Source organism: Hippopotamus amphibius, chromosome 15 (assembly GCF_030028045.1).
Source record: "Hippopotamus amphibius kiboko isolate mHipAmp2 chromosome 15, mHipAmp2.hap2, whole genome shotgun sequence".
NCBI classification, from domain to species: domain Eukaryota; kingdom Metazoa; phylum Chordata; class Mammalia; order Artiodactyla; family Hippopotamidae; genus Hippopotamus; species Hippopotamus amphibius.
The window spans coordinates 18,135,460-18,156,530 of record NC_080200.1 but is presented as its reverse complement, the minus strand read 5'-3'; the positions used below and the strand labels follow the sequence as shown (position 1 = coordinate 18,156,530).

General features: G+C 47.6%; 1 protein-coding gene across 2 annotated transcripts in view; it reads left to right on the top strand.

Moving 5' to 3' along the window:
• The window catches only part of LOC130836614 (ultra-long-chain fatty acid omega-hydroxylase), a 29,696-nt gene extending 14,255 nt beyond the window's left edge, over positions 1-15,441 (top strand). The window contains exons 4-13 of one of the 2 annotated variants that reach the window (XM_057708930.1): positions 2,901-2,954; positions 3,057-3,184; positions 3,393-3,514; positions 6,920-7,187; positions 8,227-8,293; positions 8,405-8,534; positions 10,066-10,199; positions 11,110-11,174; positions 11,836-11,918; positions 12,316-15,441. In XM_057708930.1, coding sequence (XP_057564913.1) covers positions 2,901-2,954; positions 3,057-3,184; positions 3,393-3,514; positions 6,920-7,187; positions 8,227-8,293; positions 8,405-8,534; positions 10,066-10,199; positions 11,110-11,174; positions 11,836-11,918; positions 12,316-12,493 — 1,229 coding nt within the window. In that variant the 3' untranslated portion in view covers positions 12,494-15,441. The remainder of the gene's footprint in view (positions 1-2,900; positions 2,955-3,056; positions 3,185-3,392; positions 3,515-6,919; positions 7,188-8,226; positions 8,294-8,404; positions 8,535-10,065; positions 10,200-11,109; positions 11,175-11,835; positions 11,919-12,315) is intronic. The other variant, XM_057708929.1, reaches the window with a different exon arrangement.
• The last annotated feature ends 5,630 nt before the right edge of the window (positions 15,442-21,071 follow it).

The following is a 21,071-nucleotide window of genomic DNA, read 5'->3' as shown; positions in this document are numbered from 1 at the left end:
ATATAGGCATATAATTGTAGCTTGTTTTTACATACTCATTTTTAAAATTGAGCTGAAATCATACATCTTATAATTACTTAAAGTGTAAAGTATTTAGTGTGTTCACAATGTTGTGCAACCATCACCTCTCCCTAGTTTCAAAACCTTTTCATCACCCCCATAAAACACTCCATAGCCATTAAGTTGTCACTTCCCATTCCCCTGTCTCTTCGTCCAGTAAATACTTTCTGTCCCTATGGATTTTCCTTTTCTGGATATGTCATAGAAAAGGAATTATCCAAGATGTGGTCTTTTGGAACTGACTTTCACACAGGTTACTATTTTTGAGGTTCATCCACATTGTAACAATGATTGGGACTTCATTTCTTTTTAAGGCTGAGTACTATTTCATTGTATGGATATATTCATATATCACATTTGTTTATCCATTCACCTGCTGACAAACATTTGGGTTGTTTCTACCTTTCGGCGGTTATGAATAATGGTGCTATGAACAAGTGTGTGCAATGTTTTTGTGTCTCTTGGGTAGATACCTAGTTGTAGAATTGTGGGGTCATATGGGAACTCTATGTCTAACTTTTCAAGGAACCACCAAACTGTTTTCCATGGTGTCTGTGCATTCATTTTTCCCTATCAGGGTCTTGCTGGGAGCTGGGGACCCAGATATTCATTTCACAAGTTCTTGACACCACTGAGCAATAATTATAGTCACAGTAGTAAAAATAGCCAACAGCTGATTAGTTATTCATTTATGTGCACAAATATTTAATGAGAACCTACTGTGTCCCAGGAGCACATTAGTTCATTGAGTATTTGTAGGGTTGCCTTGTGGTAGGCAGGATTGTTCTATTTTCTTGCCCAAGTTTATACAAATAGTTAGTGATAGGGCTGGGATTTGAACCCAGACCTGGTTGGCCCAGAGGCCAAGCTCTCAACCACAGTAATATACAGCTTCCTGCTGGGCACCTTGTAGAGGCAGACTGGACACAGCCTCTCCTGGCATTGAGTGGTCAGGGTTGGATTAAAGGAGGGACCTGAGGATGGCAGAGCAAGGTTTCAGCTGGGGAGAAGGTTTGGAGAAGGTTTCCTGGAGGAGGCATCAGTGAAACTAGGCTTTGAAGGATGCGTAGGAGTTTTCCTGGTGAGAGGTCCCAGATAGAGGGTCCTAAGTGCAAAAGTGCAGGTGTGTGAAAGTGCCAGGGGCATTCAGGTGACTTGGGGTGTCTGGAGTGAAGATGACGTGTGGGGAGAAGTGGGAAATGAGACAGGAGCTGGATTCAGAGCACCTGTGTACAAAGTGAAGGAGCTTGTGTTTTATCTTGGGGGTGTTAGGGAGCCATGGGAGGTGTTTGAGCAGGATAGCCATTGGATAAGTTTGTGTGTCAGAAAGACCTCTGAAGGGCCTAGCATAGAGTCCAGAGCCCAGAGAGGAGAGGAGTGACTAGACTCCCACCTACTCCTCTAAAACTGCCTTTTCCTGGAAGTCTGCCTTGGCTTCTAGCAGCCCTTTCTCTGTACCTCCCTTTGCTCCTGGCACACATTCTACCTTCTTGCTAATTACATGACGTGCCTCTGCTTCCCTTTTCCACTTCATCCAGAGCTCCTCCAGGTAGGGTGTGGGGCTGAGCCATCTCTGGGCCCCCAGCATCCCCCAGCATGGGTTGGGCACAGAAAGGTGGTGGAAGAGATGTGTAGAATGGGAGAGTGAGTGAACAGACGATTGTGCATACGATTGGCCAATTCCTGGGGAGTATGTGTGTGTAGGTGATTGAATCGTATCTTAGATAAAAGTGACATCATTTGAGTTTCAGGTACTTCCTTCTTGGGCCCTGCCTATTCTGTTCCAAATCTATTCAGCACATAGAAAGGGAACATACTCACTCACTCATCCATCCATCCATCCATCCATCCATCCATCCATCCATCCATCCATCCACTCATTGATAGTTTTCATTCATTCATCCTTTGATTGGTTAATTCATTCATACAATAAAAAATTTATTTAGCACCAATATACTAGTGATCAACAAGGTCCCTCCCCTCAAGGGGCTTGTAACTGGGTGGATACAATCCACAGTGATGGCTGGGAGAGGGAATGGCATCCAAGCAGAGAATGGAAGAATGAGGAAAAAGTATTTGAGGCAGAGAGGGCGCCTTGTGGAAAGACTCAGAACAGAGAGAGAGAGAGCACAGTTTTTCAAGGACCTGAGAAAAGTTCTAGGATGTTAGCAAGTTGAGTGTGAGTGTGGAGGGGTGGTTGTGGTGGAGGATAGAGGTGTTCTGAGAGTGGTCTGGACTGGGATAGGTCATCCAGGGCTTTGAAAATGGTCCAAGCAGCTGTGCTTGAGGCTGACAGGTGTGTGGGCAAGAAGGGACATGGTCAGATCTAGAGTCAGATAAGATCCCATGGGTCTAAGGTGAGGAAGAGACTGGAAAAGGTGAGGCTGGAGGCTGGGAGCATAAGAGGTGTAATTCAGATGACCTGAGTTGGCAGAAAGGCAGGGGGACAGGTTAGGGGAAGAATCAGATGAAGAAAGACATTCTGGAGAGAGAGCACAGCCTGGGCAAAGGTTTGGAAGTGAGGGACAACATGTGGGGTTATTTGGTGTATACTGAAGGATGAGATGGGAGAGGCCTATGTCAGCAAGATAGGGCAGGGCCTTCAGTGCTAGCCTGAGCTTGAACAAGGGCGATAGGGAGCCATGGGAGGTGTTTGAGAAGGGGAGGCTCTTGTTCAGATCCGTGTGTTATAAGACTTTCTCTGGGGTGTGTGTAGAGGATTGGATTGGAGGGGTGAGGTGGGGGGTGAGAGCCCAAGGTGAAGGCCCAAGGAGGTCATAAGCAGAGGTCAAGGGTCAGAACCCTGCTCTGAGGCATCATCACCTCTGCTCTCTCCACAGCTGCCGTTGCCCCCAAGGATGACCTTTTCTATGGCTTCCTGAAACCTTGGCTGGGTGAGCTCAGGACTGGGTAGGCTGGAGCTGGGGCTTCGGGAAAGAGGGGGCGGGGCATGGGGTTTCGTGGTGAGGTCCTTAACCTCAGTCTTCTGGGCCCAGGAGATGGGCTGCTGCTCAGCAAAGGTGACAAGTGGAGCCGGCACCGCCGCCTGCTGACACCCGCCTTCCACTTCGACATCCTGAAGCCCTACATGAGGATCTTCAACCAGTGTGCCAACACTATGCATGTGAGTCCCAAGGTTTCTTGGGAAGAGGGTATCCTGGGGGTGAGGCTGGTCCAGGCTCTAACTCATGGGCAAACCATGTGATGTCAGGGAAGCCTCACTTCCTTTATCCATGAAGTAGGCTTGCAGTGAACTTGCAGCTGGGTCATTGTCAGCCTTGCTGAAAGCCTGTTGTCTCCATGCCTATTCACCACATGTCTTTCTCTTCCAGGCTAAGTGGCGGCGCCTGGCAGACGGCTCAGACGTCTCCCTTGACATGTTTGAGCATGTCAGCCTAATGACCCTGGACAGTCTTCAGAAATGTGTCTTCAGCTACAACAGCAACTGCCAGGAGTGAGTGTGGCTTCCCTGGGGAACATGGAGTCAGGGGGTCCGGGGGCGAGGCGGTGGGAGGAGAAAGGAAACTCTCAGCTGTTAAGCTGCTGGTGCTCTGTCACTGACAGGCTGTGTGATTCCAGGAAACTGACATCACCTCTCTGAGCCTGTTTCCTTATTCCCCAAACAGACATCTCCGTGTCATCCCTATAGTCATCATTTGAGAGTTAAAGGGGTTGAGTCAATAGCTTGGCACACAATAGGTACTTGGTAAATGCTAATTTCACTCATTCCTTCACGAAAACTATGTGATTTTTGGAAAGATCCACCCCACACTTTCTGAGCCTCAGTTTCTTTGTTTATAACATAAGGATGACAATCTCTGACCTTCCGAGAGATGTTTAAAGTATAAAATGATATAGTGTTGCCCTGGCACACGAGAGATGCTGAGTGAATATTTACTGAATGAATGAAATAATCATTGCCCTGGTTCATTCATTCATTCATCAAGTATTTGTTGTGTACCTACTACGTGCCTGGCACTATGCTTTCTATTGGGGGATATGGTGGTGAGCACTAAGTCCCAGTTCCTTGGAGCTTACAGTCTAACTGGGGATATAAGGAATAAAGGACATAATGACCGTCAAGTTTGTAGCACATAGTAGGTCCTCAGTAACAAGCCGCTGACTTTGTTACTCTAGACCTTGTAGTGGTATTGTTTCAGTTGGGTAAGGTGGAGATGGCCTTAGTAATTAATTCATTAACTGATCCAAGAAATATTTATCGAGTGCCTCCTGTGTGCCAGCTCTAGAGTAGAGTACAGTGGCCAACAAAGCAGACAAGGTCTTACTCTCCTGGAACTTACATTTTAGTTGGAAGACAGGCAGTAACCATGAACAAATAAATAAACAAGAAAATGGCAAGTTGGTGACAAGTGCACGAAAACAACAAGGACAGCTCTTTGCAGTCCTGTCTTCTGCAATTCTTTCTCTCTCTCTTTCTTTCTCTCTCTCTCTTTCCTTCTTCTTTCTTTCTTCCCTCCTCCCTTCCTTCCTTCCTTCCTTCCTTCCTTCCTTCCTTCCTTCCTTCCTTCCTTCCTTCCTTCCTTTCTCTTTTTCTCTCTCTCTCTTTCTTTCTCTTTCTCCCTTTCTCTTTCTTTTTTCTTTCTTCCTTTCTTTCTTTCTTTCCTTCTTTCTTTCTTTCACAACTTTACTGAGATATAATTGACATACCATACAATTCACTCATTTAAAGTATACAACCAATGGTTTCTAGTATATTCACAGAGTTGTGCACCCATCACCATAATCAATTTTAGAATATTTTCACCAAAAAGAAACTCTGTACATTTTAGCACTCATCCCCCACTTCCCACTTCCCCTTCAGATCTAGGCAATTGCTCATCTTCTGTCTCTACAGATTTGTCTTTTATAGAAATTTCACATAGATAGAATTACACAGACTTTTGTGTCTGGTTTCTTTGTGTCTGGTTTTCAGATTCACGCATGTTGTAGTTGAATTATCAATAATTCATCTCAAAAATTGCTGAATAATATTCCATTTACTACATAATACCACACTTTGCTTACCCATTCATCTGTTGATAGACATTAGGGTTGTTTCCATTTTTTTGGCTGTTATGAACAATGCTGCTATAAACATTTGTGTACAAGTTTTTGTGTGAACATTTTAAATTCTCTTGGGTATATACCTAAATTACTGAGCTATATAATTCTATGTTTAACCATTTTTGGGACTGCTAGATTTTTCCAAAAGTAGGTTGCACGATTTTACATTCCTACCAGCAGTATGTGAGGGCTCCAATTTCCCTACACCCTCATCAACACTTATTATTATTTGTCTTTTTGATTATAGCCATCCTAGCTGGGGTAAAGTGGTATCTCCTTGTAGTTTTTGTTTGCATTTCCCTAATGGCTAATGCCATTAAGCTTCTTTTCATATGCTTATTGTCCAGTTGTATGTCTTTTTGGAGAAATGTCAATTCGCATTCTTTGTCCATTTTAAAATTGGATCATCTTTTTTTATTATTGTTTTAAGAGTGCTTTATATATTTTCTTTTATTTAAAAATTTTTTCAAAATTTTATTTTGTTTTATTTATTTATTTTGGCTGCATTGGGTCTTTGTTGCTGTGCGTGGGCTTTACTTGTGGTGAGTGGGAGCTACTCTTTGTTGTGGTGTGCGGGCTTCTCATTACATTCTCTTGCTGTGCAGCACAATCTCTAGGCCTGCAGGCTTCAGTAGTTGTAGCACGTGGGCACAGTAGTTGTGGCTTGGGGTCTAGAGCACAGGCTCAGTAGTTGTGTTGCACGGGCTTAGCTGCTGCAAGGCATGTGGGATCTTCCCGGACCAGGGAGCGAACCCGTGTCCCCCACATTGGCAGGCAGATTCTTTTTTTTTTTTAATTAATTGGCTCCATTGAGTCTTCATTGCTGCACACGATCTTTCTCGAGTTGCGGCAAGCAGGGACTACTCCTTGTTGCAGAGCATGGGCTCTAGGCATGCAGGCTTCAGTAGTTGCAGCACATGGGCTCAGTAGTTGTGGTGCATGGGCTTAGCTGCTCCGCAGCATGTGGAATCTTCCCGGACCAGGGCTCAAACCCATGTCCCCTGCACTGGCAGGCAGATTCTTAACCACTGTGCCACCAGGGAAGTCCCAAGAGTGTTTTATATATTTTAGATAGAAGCTCCTCATCAGATATATGATTTGCAAATATTTTCTTCCACTCTGTGGATTGTAGCCATTTAATTTTAGTGATGCTACATCTATTTAGAAGTCCTCATCCCTCTTTGGGCCTGTTTTAAAATGTACCTAGAATTTAGTTTTATTCAGATATGGTGAGGCCAACAGATCAAGAAACAATTGCCATTGAAATAATAGTTTGTTACTTACTACTCCCAAGATGAGGGGGCATGACACACCACACAGGGCCATGTGGGGAGGCACCAGGAAAAAGCACAGCAAAAACATTTTTAGGGGGGTTCAACAGGAAGGAATGGGAAAGGCAGGGTATGCAGGCTTAGGATTGGCTAGTTTGAATAATTTCAGCAAGCTCTGGGGGCCAGCGGTGCCCCAAGGTATCCAGTGTCTGGCCCTGGGGTGATTAAGGCAGGGGGACAGTGGCTCAACCCAACAGTGTTTGGAACATGGACTCCGGATTGGGTTGGTTTGCAAAAGAAAGGGATGCTCCTGGGTGAGTCATTTGCTATCTCTAAGAAATAGCTAGTCCTGGGAGGGGTGGTATCTCTCCCGTCAGTGAGGCCTCAGATGACAGAGCATCAAGAATACAAGGAGGTAAGAAAATAGAGTTAATTCAGGGCCTCTCTTTGTCCCCTGCCCATTAGGAGAGGAGATTTGTCGTAGGGTACGGGGCTTTGCTCATGGCCTTTCTTCTCCCTGGCAGGAAGATGAGTGATTACATCTTGGCCATCATTGAGCTGAGCGCACTGGTGGTCCGGCGTCAGTATCGCCCGCATCACCACATTGACTTCATCTACTACCTCACAGCAGATGGACGGCGCTTTCGGCAGGCCTGTGACACTGTGCATCGCTTCACCACGGAGGTCATCCAGGAGCGGCGGCGGGCGCTACGCCAACTGGGGGCTGAGGCCTGGCTTAAGGCCAAGCAGGGCAAGACCTTGGACTTCATCGATGTGCTGCTCCTGGCCAGGGTGAGGCTGGACCCTGGAGGGTGGAGCTCTCCCCAGGACAGCCTCCTGACGAGTTGCAGCAATTGTATAAAATGATAAACATCCAAACTAACACGGATCTAGAATGCAGGCAGATGCAGAACACGTAAGACTGTATTCGTTTGCTAGGATTGCTATAACAAAGCGCCCCACACTGGGTGGTTTAAATGACAGAAGTCAATTTTCCCAGTCTGGAGGTTAGAACTCTGAGATCAAGGTGCCGGCAGGGTTGGTTGCTTCTGTGGCCTCTCTCCTTGGCTTGTAGCTGGCTGTCTTCACCTGTGTCTTTACATTGTCCTCCCTCTGTGCATGTCTGTGTCCTCATCTCCTCTTCTTATAAGGACACCAGTCATATTGGATTAGTGCCCACCCTAATGACCTCATTGTAACTTAATTACCTCTTGCAAAAGCCTTATCTCCAAATAAGGTCACATTCTAAGGTACTGGGGGTTAGGATTTCAACCTAAGGGTTCTGGGGGGTGGGGGTGGGGTGGAGAGGGACACAATTCAGCCCACAGCACTTACAAAGGTGAAATACAAGACCTTGAAGAAATGTGACACTTGCAGAGATAGGTGGTCACCTATTCGTGGTACTTCTGTGGAGTTTCTGAGCAGCACCTGGGTTCTGGATTCAGACAGTCCTGGATTCCTGTTCTATAATAGCTCTGCTGCTTCGTGGATGTTTGACCTTAGTCATCTGAGTCGTCCCTCTGAGCCTCAGTTTCCTCATTTACAACATGACGATCATATGGCCTGATTACAAGACTGATGTCAGGCATCTGGCAGGATGTTTGGTGCTGGGAGCTGCTGAGGAAATACAAACTCCCTTCCTCCTCTCATCTTTGGCTTGCTTTCCCTCCTTCCATCTTTCTTAGACAAGTTGCATATCTCCATCTGCCTGGAATCCTTTCCCTTGCAGCTTGGCTTAAGATAAAGAAGGGGGTGTCTTGACTTTGGAAGAACTCCTAGGATGTGGTGGGTGGGATGAAGTGAGCTGAGCAGAGTCTACTGCCCATTCCAGGATGAAGATGGGAAGGAACTGTCAGATGAGGACATCCGAGCTGAGGCAGACACCTTCATGTTTGAAGGTGAGGACATGGGGTGTGGCTGGGGAAGGATGGGCAGGGGCCCCATTGTCTGAAGATAGCATCTCCGCTATCTTGGGGCAGCATCCATTTAAGCTCCTTATCTGCCTGCAGGTCACGACACAACATCCAGCGGGCTCTCATGGGTGCTGTTCAACTTAGCCAAGTACCCAGAGTACCAGGAGAAGTGTCGGGAAGAGATCCAGGAAGTCATGAAAGGCCGGGAGCTTGAGGAGCTAGAGTGGTCAGTCTGGGGTCATGGGGATGGTGGTGACAGGTTGAGTTCAAAGCCTTGGGTTTGAATCTCTCGGCTATACCATTTATTGACTGTCTAACTTCAGACAAGTCACTTAAGCTTCTTGAATTTCAATTTCTTCAACTGTAAAAAGGGGATGATAGCAATGCATATGACTTCTTTATAATGCAGGAATTCTTAGTTAGGAGCATCTCAGTCAGCAATAGTTGCAATAATGCTGCCTAACAAATAGCCCCCTATGCAAAGCGGTTTGTGGCAAGCATTCATTTATTGCTCTTGCCTGCACATATTTCTTGTTCTTGTCTGCATATTACTCTTGTTACTCTGGGCTTCACTGAGTTGAGTGGAGATGCTTCCATACTGAGGTTTGGGTTCAGTTTTGTTCCATGTCTCCTCATTTTTCATGGACCAGCAGCCACACTGGGCATGCTCTCCTCAAGGCAGACTCCAGAAGCACAAAGAACAACACAATTTAAAACCTCTGCTTGCACTGTAATATTCCATTAACTAAAGCAAGTCACCTGGCTAATTCCAACATGAGTGGGGTGGGACATATACTTCACCCATCTGAGCAGAAGGTACTCAGAATCAGATGGCAAAGGGCACGGTATATAATTCCAATGTGGGAAGAAGTATAAGAATCAGAAGTAATAATCTGATTTACTTCAGATGTGTGCTGTGTGGAGCTGATTCTGGGTGATGCAAAGAAAACAGCATTAAACAGCATCAAACAGTGAGAAAGTTCCTTTTGGTTCATCGTCAGCTATTTGGATTAGGACCTCAGGAAGACACTTTCAGTTGGTTCCATTGTGTCTTTAACACCTTGCCAATCTGTTTTTTTAACAAAGGGAGAAGATGCCTCAGGTTCTGAGAATTGGGCAGGAGGTGGTATCTAGCCAGAATTTAATAATTCTCTTCTGTTTTCCCAGTGGTGTTTACATTTATGGATTCCTTTATGCCAGGCGTGCCATTTGCTCTTTATGGTAGCAACATAGAGTTTCTGTGAAAGATAAACTGTTAGTGTAAAGAAAACTATCTAGATCATGAACCAAGAGTTATAATTAATCCAATTTTGGACCCTGAAGTCCAAAGGAAAAAAATGAACGTAGTATAAGATGAGAATGTATGAGTTGATAAATACTGAAATATAGGCTGGTAAATCGCTGCTACCCCAGGTCCCCCTGGCTGCCCTGGCACCTCCTTAGGGGTGCCCCCTAACCTCCTAATTCATCAGTTAAAGTGTTAATGCTGGGGTTGCAGACATCTGGCTAGCACTGCTCTGATTGGTCAGAGGGCAGATATTTTATCTGCTGAGGATTAGAGGTGTGTTCAGGGCACAACTGCAAAAATGCCTGAAGTTGGGGCAAGTCTGAGATCCCGGACTGGTTTCCTGCAGTTGCTCCTAATCACCTGTGCATGTGTGTGTGTGTGTGTGTGTGTGTGTGTATGTGTGTGTGTCTGGGGGAGGGGGTGGCACCATGGCCTGGACCCTAGTCACCCACTTTTCCACATTCCCCAGGGATGATCTGACCCAGCTGCCCTTCACCACTATGTGCATCAAGGAGAGCCTCCGCCAGTTCCCACCTGTGACTATTGTCTCCCGCCGCTGCACAGAGGACATCAAACTCCCAGATGGGCGCATCATCCCCAAAGGTGCCCCCTGTGTGCTCCCTGCTGCCTGCCTGCTCTATTGCCCATGGGGTCTTGGCCATGCCTGCCCCGGGTGCACCATCCCTGTAGGCAATTATAGCCTGTTGCTTCTGGGGTGATGGCGGAGACCCAGTTGTGTGTGTGTACTGGGGAGGCAGAGGTGGGTGAGTCCAAGCAGAATGGAAGGAGTGGGTGTGGCAGGATGGGCACTGTGAGGGTGCTGTCAGGGAAGGGTTGGTTTCATTCTGTTGCCAGATATTCCCTGGATACCAGGTCCTGTCCTGGATGATGCTGGGCATCTAAAGAAGCCTCATCCCCAGGCCTAAGATTTGCATACCACCCAGTCTGGGGAAGATACATCAGGGCACAAACATTCCCAGCCACGTGGGGTGAGGGAGGGACAGAGGCTGGAGCAGCCCCAGATAAGGAGTGGTGGCTGTATCTGGGATGGAATTCAGGGAGGGCTGCCTGGAAGAGGGAAGGTGAGAAGTGAGCCTTGGGGGGTTGGAAAGGAAAGAGAGAGCATGTTTCTAGAGCATAGCCTCCCCTGAGGGGTGCAGATATTGAAAGGCCTTGAATGCCAGGTTGAGGCACTTGAACTTGATCCTCTGGGCAGTAGGGAGCAATGGGAGGTATTTGAGCTGAGGAGGAGCAATGTCAGACACGTGATTGAGAAAGATCCCTGGGTGGCCAGGATGGCAGCTAGAAAGAAGGTGATGGGAACCTCTCATGGAGAAGCAGGGGGAGCAGACGGGCCAGCAGAATTATTTAGGGAAGGATGGGCAGGAAAGGGTGGCAGATGGCTTGTGGGAATAGCGTGACTCCAGGGAGAGCCAGGGAGGGGTAGGTCTCCAGAGGAGGTCCTGGTTTCCCTCAGTTCCACTGACCCCACTGACCCCACCCCTCCCCACAGGAATCATCTGCCTAGTCAGCATCTATGGGACCCACCATAACCCTACAGTGTGGCCTGACTCCAAGGTGAGTTCCTGCCCCAACCCTCCCTTCTCTCAGCTTCACCCTTCTCAGAAGGGGCAGTCCTTGGTCAGCAAGGCCTCCTCTTTCCTGCTCCCCAGGGAGCCAGATGGCAGGGCTGGGGGCAGGGCTTGAGTGCTCCTCCCCCCGTTTATTCACCCATTCACTGTTAATTCATCACATCAACAAATTTTTATTGAGCATCTACTGTGTGTCAGATGCGGTGCTTGGCACTGAGGACAGAGGAAGGTACTGCCTTTGCTCTCATGGAGGTCACAGTGAAGTGCAGAGGAAGAAAATAAGCATATTTGCTTATTTATTAATAAGATCATTTTGGATATTGATAAATGCACAAAGGAAACAAAAACTGGAGCGGGAGAGCACTTTACCTCACAGGGTGAGGAAAGACCTTACCGAAGAAGAGATGCTTGAGCTGAAACTGAAAATGTTCACACTGAAAAGTGAGGAGCAGGGAAAAGTGTGTTTCATGTGGAGGAAACAGCAAGTGCAAAGGCCCTGTGGTGGGAATGGGAAGGAGACAGGTGTGGCTGGATTGTAATGAGGTTCTCTCTGTCTAGCTGGTCTGGTCCCCAGAGGCTGAGGGAGGGAAGCAGGCTGGGATGGCTGAACCAGCCCCCAGACTCACCCCCGGCCTGCTCCTGCCTAGGTGTACAACCCCTATCGCTTTGACCCGGACAATCCACAGCAGCGCTCTCCGCTGGCTTACGTGCCCTTCTCTGCAGGACCCAGGTAACTTCTACTTCCCCGAGTCCAAGTGAAGTGTGGGAGGAACATCGAGGCCAATGGAAGGTCAGGGATGCACCTATCGGGAGCAGAAACCACGTCTACTCGGGTGTCCCCGCCAATCCGATACCCTTTTCATGCCCTCAATACACCAAGAAGACCCCAAATCAGACTCCACGAAATCATCCGTGGGTACCAACTATCTACTGTATGTCAGGCCCTGAGTTCTGGGCCCATATGCTCCTAAAGGCTCTATGATGTCTTTGTCTGGGCTCATATGCTCCTAACAGCTCTATGATGTCTTTGAGGGAGTTGAGGTTCAGGGGGGAGGTCATTTACCACATCCCAGGGGCCCCGCACACCCAAGAGGCTGGGCCTCAGCCCTCCGTCTTCTGTCCTCCAGGAACTGCATCGGACAGAGTTTCGCCATGGCTGAGATGCGCGTGGCCGTGGCGCTAACGTTGCTGCGATTCCGCCTGAGTGTGGACCGAACGCGCAAGGTGCGGCGGAAGCCGGAGCTCATTCTACGCGCGGAGAATGGGATCTGGCTCAAGGTGGAGCCGCTGCCTCCACGGGACTGAGGGTCAGCGCCCCCTGCGGATCCCGGGGGCCCAAGCCCCGCCCAGAGAGGCCCGGGTTCCGCCCCCGAGGGCCCAGGCCCCGCCCTCAAAATCCTGAGGGCACAGACCATACCCCTCGAAGTCCAGGCTCATTAAGCAGCCTGATGGCGCAGGTCACACCAGCTCAAGGCAAAGCTCTGCCTCTGGAGGGTCTGGTCCCGCCCCTTGAGGTCCAGGTCCCGCCACCTTAGTGCCAGTTTCTGCTCTCTTGTTTGAGGGACCAGGATTGGCCACGCCCCTCGGGCTCAGGCCCCACCCCATCATCCTTCAGATTGCGTCTTCAGGCCTCGCCCACTGAGTCTTCCAAGGACCTAAGAGCTGACAACTTAGGCCTCCAGGTTATAAGCCCAGTCTACCTCAGATCCTGGCTGGCTTTTAAATTGAGGACTTGAGAACTGGAACCTGAGATCAGAACCTTGAACCTGAACACCACCTTCTTCAGGCCCCCAGCTCATAAGGATGAACTCCTCAGGAATCAGGCTGCATCCCAAGGCCCAGGATGTGTGTTGTTGATTTGTAAACCCAGACTCTCCCTTCTCAAGCTCCTTCCTCCCTCCCTTGCTCAAAGGCCCTTTGCCAAGTGTCCTGATTTTTGTAGAATAAAAGCAAGGTATGCAGACATCCCCCATCATCCATCCTCTAGCCAGGTCAGATCCTTACACCTAGATTCCAGCAAGGAAATAAGGCTTCCTGGACAGTTAGGAAGCTGTGGACTAGGAGGCTGGGAGGACATTTGTCTTTGGACATAAACTCAGAATTTTGGAGACAGTTTGTGTATTCACTTATTTTAACATACCACATAGTAAGTGTCTACTGGCACTGGGCTAGGAGTACAACACCAGGTGAATTCCTGCCTTAGGAGGATGGAGGACATATGTTGGACAAATAATCCCATGGGTAAATTTAATTAGAACTTGTGACAAGTGCTCCACAAGAGAGGCCTTGGTACTGGGCAAGCATAATGGGGGTGGAGGGTGGCTCAAGGAAAGCTACTCTTATGCTGAAGTTGGAGTAGAATTTGAGTGGTGTTACGGGAGAGAAGAGCATTCCAGGCAGCAGAAACAGCATCTGCAAATGTCTTGAGGTGGGGGAAAGTGTGGTGTTCTCATGGAACTCACAAGGGACCAGGGTGGTTGGATCTGGGGAGTGGGGTCAGAGTGGAGGAATGGTGGGCAGGGCCCAACAGCGCAGGACTGTGGGCCACATCACAGTTCAGGCTTTATGTGGAGGGCAATAGGGAGCTATAGAGTGTGTGTGAGCAAGGGCAGGAGAGGTTAATGGTCAGATCTGGGCTGGCAGGGAGGTGGCTAGGAAAGGGGGAAACAGGGGGCTGGAAATTCAGGGAAGGGAGAGGCTGAGGTCCAGGTGGGACAGGAGGGGTGACTAGCTAGCTGTGAGGGCTGCGGGGAGGGAGGAGGTAAGGATGATTGCCAAGTCTTTGGCTGGAGGAGTAGTCTTTGGCCTGCTACAGAAGGTGGGGCAGTGACAGTGACTACAATAATCTTATTAATTCATCAAATACTTTTTGAGCATCTGCTGTGAGACAGGCAGTGTTTGAATTCTTGTGTCATTGACATTCTGGGCGGGGGGGGGGAAGACAGATGACACATAATAAATAAATAAATAAGTTCACACAGCCTTGGAGGCCATTGAAAGAATTTTGAGTTTTATTGTGACAGAAATGGGGAGCCATGGAGGGTTATGAGCAAAGGAGAGACAAGATTTGTCTTACAGTCTTGGGCTGCTGTGCTGAATAGAGACTGCGGCAAGGATGGGATGAGGAAGATCAGATTGGGTGTGTGTGTGTGTGTGTGTGTGTGTGATGATGGTGGCTCTACCCAAGCTGGGGGCTGTGAATATGCAAAGGGACAGTTGGATTATGATGAGAAATGATTGTTTTATGAAGGTAGTGCTGGCAGGTCTGCAGACAGATGGAATGTGGGTTTGGGAGAATGGGAGGAGCCAACGTTTGGGTCTGAGCACCCGGAAAAATGGAAGTGCTATCAATTGAGACGGAAAATCCCAAAAGGAGTAAGTGGGTTTTTGTGTGTGCGCGCCTGTGTGTGGGGGCGGGGATGAGATCAGTATGTTCGTTTGAGCCAGGAGGAGTTGGAGATGTCAAGTTGGCAGTTGGATAGGTGGGCCCGGAATTTGGGAGACAGTTCGGGTCTGGTGATGTACATCTGGAGAGGCTCAATGTTTAGATATTTGAAAAGCCTCAAGACTGGGTGAGATTCCCCTGGGGTGTGTGTGTGTGTGTACAGAGGAGGGGTTTAAGGACCAAGCCCCAGGGGGCTCCAAAGTTAATAATGAGATATAAATAGAGTGAATGCTTCCTGTGTGCCCTTCCCAGATATTCTCATTTTATTCTCAAGGGTTCTGTTATTATGAGATGAGTACTGTTACTATCTCATTTAAGGGAGGTGGAAACAGTTCCCCAGAGTGAAATGACTCACTTAAGGCCCTACATCGATATCCTTGGGACCTCAGAGGGCGCCTTGAGTCCTTTTCTACCCTATCTCTCCGGCGCCTGGTCCTGGCTGGGTCCCTAGCCCCTCTTTGCCCAGAAGAGGGTATCCACAGGGATGGGGTAGGGTAGCGGGGCATGGAGATGAGGCAAACCTGGGAGGCCGATCCTGGGGCGCCCCCAGGTGGCGTGTGGTGGGATCGTCGGCCAGAAGCCCCTGTAAGAGGCTACCCTCGGACTGAGTGGGAAATATGCGGTCCCGGGGCCTAGAGGAGCCACCTGGCTCTTACTAATGCTACCTCTTCCACATCTTCGTCCAGACTCAGGGTCTCCAAGCGCACATCATTCCCTGAACATTATACCGAACTCTCCCTCCCGCCTCACCCCCGCTTCCATGCAACCCTGTCAGACACCAGCAAAAATAACTTGGCCTTTGGAGGCGACACAGACCCTGGCTCTGTCCTTTATTAGCGTGCGAGCTATGACTGCTCCTCTCTGCACCTCCGTTCTCCCCTGTCATGTGGATTTTACAGGATCATCATGCTTGTAATGCAGATTGACTTTCCGCTAAAGGCCTTGATGGTGAATGAAAGAGAGAGGGAGGAGGGGAGGAGGGTCCCCGGGACCCTGCTGCACCTGCGTGTGTGATTGATAAGGCCTGGAGTGCTGTCCCTGGGATGTCTTTCCTCTCCTAAGCGTGCTGCAGACTCCCTCTGCTGGACGGTTCGGGAACAACAGGCTCTAAGGCTTCTGGTCTCCACTAGTTCAGCGTGTTTGTGAGCCTGTGTGCGTGCACACGCAGTCTTGTGTGACTTGGTATGTTGGGATGCATTTGGGTGAATATGTGAGCATGCGTGTGAATGTGTGCAAGTATGTGAGCGTGTGTTCGTGTGTAAGAATCAAAATGTGTGTGTGTGTGAGTGTATGTGTGCTGTGAGGTTGTGTGTGCATGCATCCGTGTGTGCACGTGTATGTGACTGTGTGTGGATGGGTGTGTTGGGAAGAGAGAAGAGGAGAATCTCATTCACTGAACTGTCCACATCAGGCTGTGCTCATCGCAAGAGCTGCTGTCCAAACCTCCCTCCCTCCTGCAGCAGGCAGGACCTTCTCGAGAAATAATTCCCTTGGAAGCAGCCACGGTGGAAGACTGGTGGGTGTGAGTTCCCTGCTGTCTCCCAGAGGGACTGAGCCCCAGGTGCTCACAGTGGGAACTTCCTTGATAAAACACCCTTTACCTGCTGCTTTCCCTTTTCTGTCTTATTTCCCCCACTGTCTTACTGGCATTTCCTGGAATCACCTCCCAAAGAAAACTTACAGTTGAATTCCTGTCTCAGGGACACCTCCAAATAAAGTATTTTCACGCGAATCTTTGCATCAGAGTTTGCTTCCGGGGAACCCAGACTAAAACACATACATGGGTTCTCTTCTCTAATTCCCATAGGCCTAGTCTTATGCCCTTTTTTACCAAGAAGGAAATGAGGCTCAGAGAGGGCAAGTCACTTGCCCAAGGTCACACAGCTGGAGAATGGGCAAAGGTAGGCTTTGACCATGGGCTGTCTGACCCTAAACCCAGTGCTTTCTCCCCTCCTGGGAGCCTTCCTGTTGCTAAGGGCTGTGGGAATGAACCGGGTGGGAGTCGTAAGCAGTGAAGTCCCTGCTGTGTGCACCAGAGGGAACCAAAGCTTATGCCTGGTGCTCATGTCCTCATTCTGTCATAAAATAGGAGAAATAGTGGCAAAACACCATGCTTGGTGCTGACTGTGTGTCAGGGAATGTTGTTGTAAGCACTTTATTATTTATCTCCTCTCTCTCTCTCCAAATATTACCTAGGAAAAATTTCCACTCCGCTTTCTACTCCCCAACCCGCAGCCCAGCCATTTGGTGTGATTTCTTTTTAGTTTTACAGAATTGCATATATGAGCATTTTCAATGTATATGCAAACAATGATGCACATGTAACTAATTTTTGAGGACTCCAAACAGGTTGGGAAATATATCTGTTCCTTAACTTTTATCGTATAATGGACTTCTGGAAAGTTCAGTAGCTTAAAATGACAAACTTTAGTTTGCTTACAAACTTATAACTTGGATAGGGCTCGGCTAGAGCAGCTGAAGAGCCACTCCCAAGAAGGCAATTTGGTGCTGGCTGGGGTCCTCAGTTCCTCTCAGCACAGTGCCTCTCCAGTGGGGTTGCTTGGGCTTCTCTTAACATGGCAGCTGGGTCCAAGAGGATGTGTTCCAGGAGTACTGGAAGGACGCTGCAAGGCTCCTTATGATCCAGACTCCCAAGTGCCCAAAGTCACTGAAGACATCTCAGGTTCAAGGAGAGGGGAATTAGACTTTACCTCTGTATCAGTCTGGGTTCTTCAAGAAACAGAATGAATAGCATCTATCTATCTATCTATCTATCTATCTATCTATCTATCTATCTATCTATCTATCTCTATCTATCTATCTATCTATCTATCTATCTATCTACCTACCTATCTATCTACTTATCTATATCTGTTTACATCTATTATCTATCTATCCTCTATTTATACATATATATTGTCTTAAGATTTCTATATGATATGTTTTATATGTAAATTTATGTCTTATGGTTTATATATTTATCTTAAGATATATAAAAAAGATATTTTAAGGAATTGTCTCATGTAATTTTGGGAGGGCTGTCAAGTCTGAAATCTGTAGGACAGCTGGAAACTCAGGCAGGAGTTCATGCTGCAGTCTTGAGGCAGAATTTCTTCTGTGGGAGACCTCAAGTTTTGCTCTTAAGGCCTTCAAACTGATTGCATAAGGCCAATTTACAAAGGAGTATAATTTACTCCTCTACTTAAAATCAACTGACTGTAGATGATAGCTATATGTACAAAATACCTTCTCAGCAATACCTAGATAAATGTTTAAGTAAATAACTGGGTACTATAGTCTAGCCTTGTTGACACACAAAAAAATAATCACCACAACCTCTTAAGGGGAGAGGCAGCAAAGAGTTTGCTGCTATATTTAATCTACCACTTGCGGAGGAGAGGGGGACAAATGGTCTCTTTTTATAATACTATAATTCCCAAGGCTCCTTTCTCCAAGCCTCCCTTCTGTGGCTTGGGGTGGTCATTAGTGGTCAGGATAGTTTTTGTGAACAGTTATCATCCAATAGGGACTTCCCTGGTGGCGCAGTGGTTAAGAATCCACCTGCCAATGCAGGGGACACATGTTCAAGCCCTGGTCCCAGAAAATCCCACCTGCTGCAGAGCAACTAAGCCTGTGCACCACAACTACTGAACATGTGTTCCAGAGCCCGCAAGCTACAACTATTGAGCCCGTGTGCTACAACTACTGAAGCCCATGCACTAGAAGCCCATGCTCCACAGCAAGAGAGGCCAACACAATAAGAAGCCCGCACACCTCAATGAAGAGGAGCCCCCGCTCGCCACAACTAGAGAAAGCCCGCGTGCAGCAAGAAGACCCAACACAGCCAATAAACAAGCAAACAAATAAATAAATAAAATCATCACCCAATAAACAGAGGCGAGAGGAGGGAGGAGGGAGGAGGGAGGAGGGAGGAGGGAGGAGGGAGGAGGGAGGAGGGAGGACTATTAACGGCTACATTGCCGACAATAATTTACACTCTAGTGGTTTTCCCTAGCTGTGTGTGTCCTCTGTACTTTTCCTAAGTTTTCCTCCAGGCTTTCTGGCTCCCAAACCAGTTTGATCTTCTGCCACCTGGGCCAGGAAACTGGCAGCTCTGTCAGCTATTCCTGCCTTCAATGTGGCCTCTGGGGTCTGTCAGTTTTTGATCTCAAACCTGCTTCGGGGCTGAGTGTTGGGTCAGATTTTATCCACCACTGTGGGTCTCCAGCATGGCTGGTTCCTGCTGCCCCCACCAGCCCTGATTATCTCCGCACATTTGAGGACAGAAACAAGGATGAACATGTGTAAGAACGAACATGTGTGCCCCACTCTGTGCTGGGTCTCTACAGTCCTGGCATGGCTTCAGGAGATGGTTCTTATTCATGGCCCACTTTTCCATGTCACTCAGGTTTTTCGCTCAAAGCCCACCTCCTCAGGGAGGCCCTCCCTGATTGCCCTGTCCAGAGCAGCGCCCTGGGTCACTTTCTAGCACATCTCACTCCATTAATTTCCTTCATTATTGCCACCTTCTGACTTGATCTTACTTCCTGTTGGCTTCCCCCATCAGGCATGAGCACCACAATCCAGAGACCTTGTCTATCTTGTTGATCCCAGGTCCTGGGTTCTAGCAGCGTGCCTGGTACAGAATAGGTGATCAAGCACAGTTTGTTGTCGAGGAATGAACTACCTGGGAGGTATAAGTCCACTTCTCCATTTATAGAGGAGGACACGAAGCTTAGAGAGGGCAATTGACTTGCCCAAGGTCACACAGCCAGTGAGTGGCAGAGCTGGGATTGAACTCAGTCAGTTCTGCTGAATCCAGAGCTTGTTCCTTCCCAACAGCCAGGGAAAGGAAAGGTGAAACTCCAGCCAGCAGGCAGCCCGCATGGTTGTTCTAGAGAGACCCTTGGCTGATTCCTGGGATGTGTGTCTTTATGGTGACATGAAATAAGAACTGCTCATCTGTCCCGTGTGCTAGCTATCTACCTCTCACTGTGCCAAACTCTTATTTCTTTTTAAAATTGTGTTGTAGTGATAGAAGTTATAGCAGCTCAGTGTGGAAGAAAAAGACATTAGAGACTCCAATTCTACTTCCTCCAATTCCACTGTGTTGTGTGGATTCTTCTGGATTTTTTCGATGCGTATACAAACATGGGCACACGTACACACATATAAGTTTTGTTTATAAGTGAACCTTTACGCACATAGCATTTTTTTGGAAAAGCAATATGTTGCATATATTAGGCTGTCTGTAAATTAAAGTTACAAAGAAAAACTGGGTTTACAATGTTGTGTTAGTTTCAGGTGTACAGTAAAATGAATCAGTTATAGATATATATGTATCTACTTTTATTTTTTAAAGATGCTCTTCCCATATAGACCGTTACAGAATATTGAGTAGTGTTCCTGTGCTATACAGCAGGTCCTTATTAGTTACCTATTTTATATATAGTAGTGTGTATATATCAACCGCTATCTCCCAGTTTATCCCTTCCCTCCTCATCCCCTGGTAATCATAAGTTTGTTTTCTACATCCCTGACTCTACTTCTGTTTTGTAAATAAGTTCATTTGTACCCTTTCTTTTAGATTCCACATGTAAGTGATATCATATATTTGTCTTTCTGCATCTCACTTACTTCACTCAGTACAACAATCTCTAGGTCCATCCATGTTGCTGCAAATGGCATTATTTTGTTCTTTTTTACGGCTGGGTAATATTCAGTTGTATATATGTACCACATCTTGTTTATCCGTTCCTCTTTTTTTTTTTTTTCTAATCACAGGCATGTTTTTATTTTTTATTTTTTTCAAAGCTCTTTATTGGAATATAATTGCTTTACACTGTTGTGCCAATTTTTGCTGTTCACCAGAGTGAATCAGCTGTATTTATACGTGTATCCCCGTATCCCCTCCCTCCCACGACTCCTTCCCACCCTCCCTATCCTGGCCTTCTTTGTACTTTCCCCTACTCTATTTGCCTGTGTCTGATAAGACTCTTGCAACTCTCTGTGAGGTTCTTTTTCCTTTTGGCTGCGCCGCCTGGCTTGAGAGATCTTAGTTCCCCAACCAGGGATTGAACCTGTGCTCTCTGCAATGGGAGCGTGTACTCTTAACCACTGGGCTGCCAGGGAAATCCCTCTATGAGGTTTTATCAGTACATTTTACAGATGTGAAGAGTGAGGTTCAGAGGGGTGATGGGCTGTACCCAAGGCTGGTGACTCATGGTGACCACCCCCACTGGTCTGGCCAGATTTGCCCACCGCCTGGCTCTGGATGGGAGTAGAAGGACCCCTGGAGAAGGAACAGGGGGTGAGTGATTCCCTTCTTTCCATCACTGGCTGGGGGACATTCCATGAACGAGGCTTGTGTGATTTGGCATTTGAGATGTTCCTTGTTTGATGAAAAAACATTAGGGATGCTCCAGCCTTCTCAGGCAC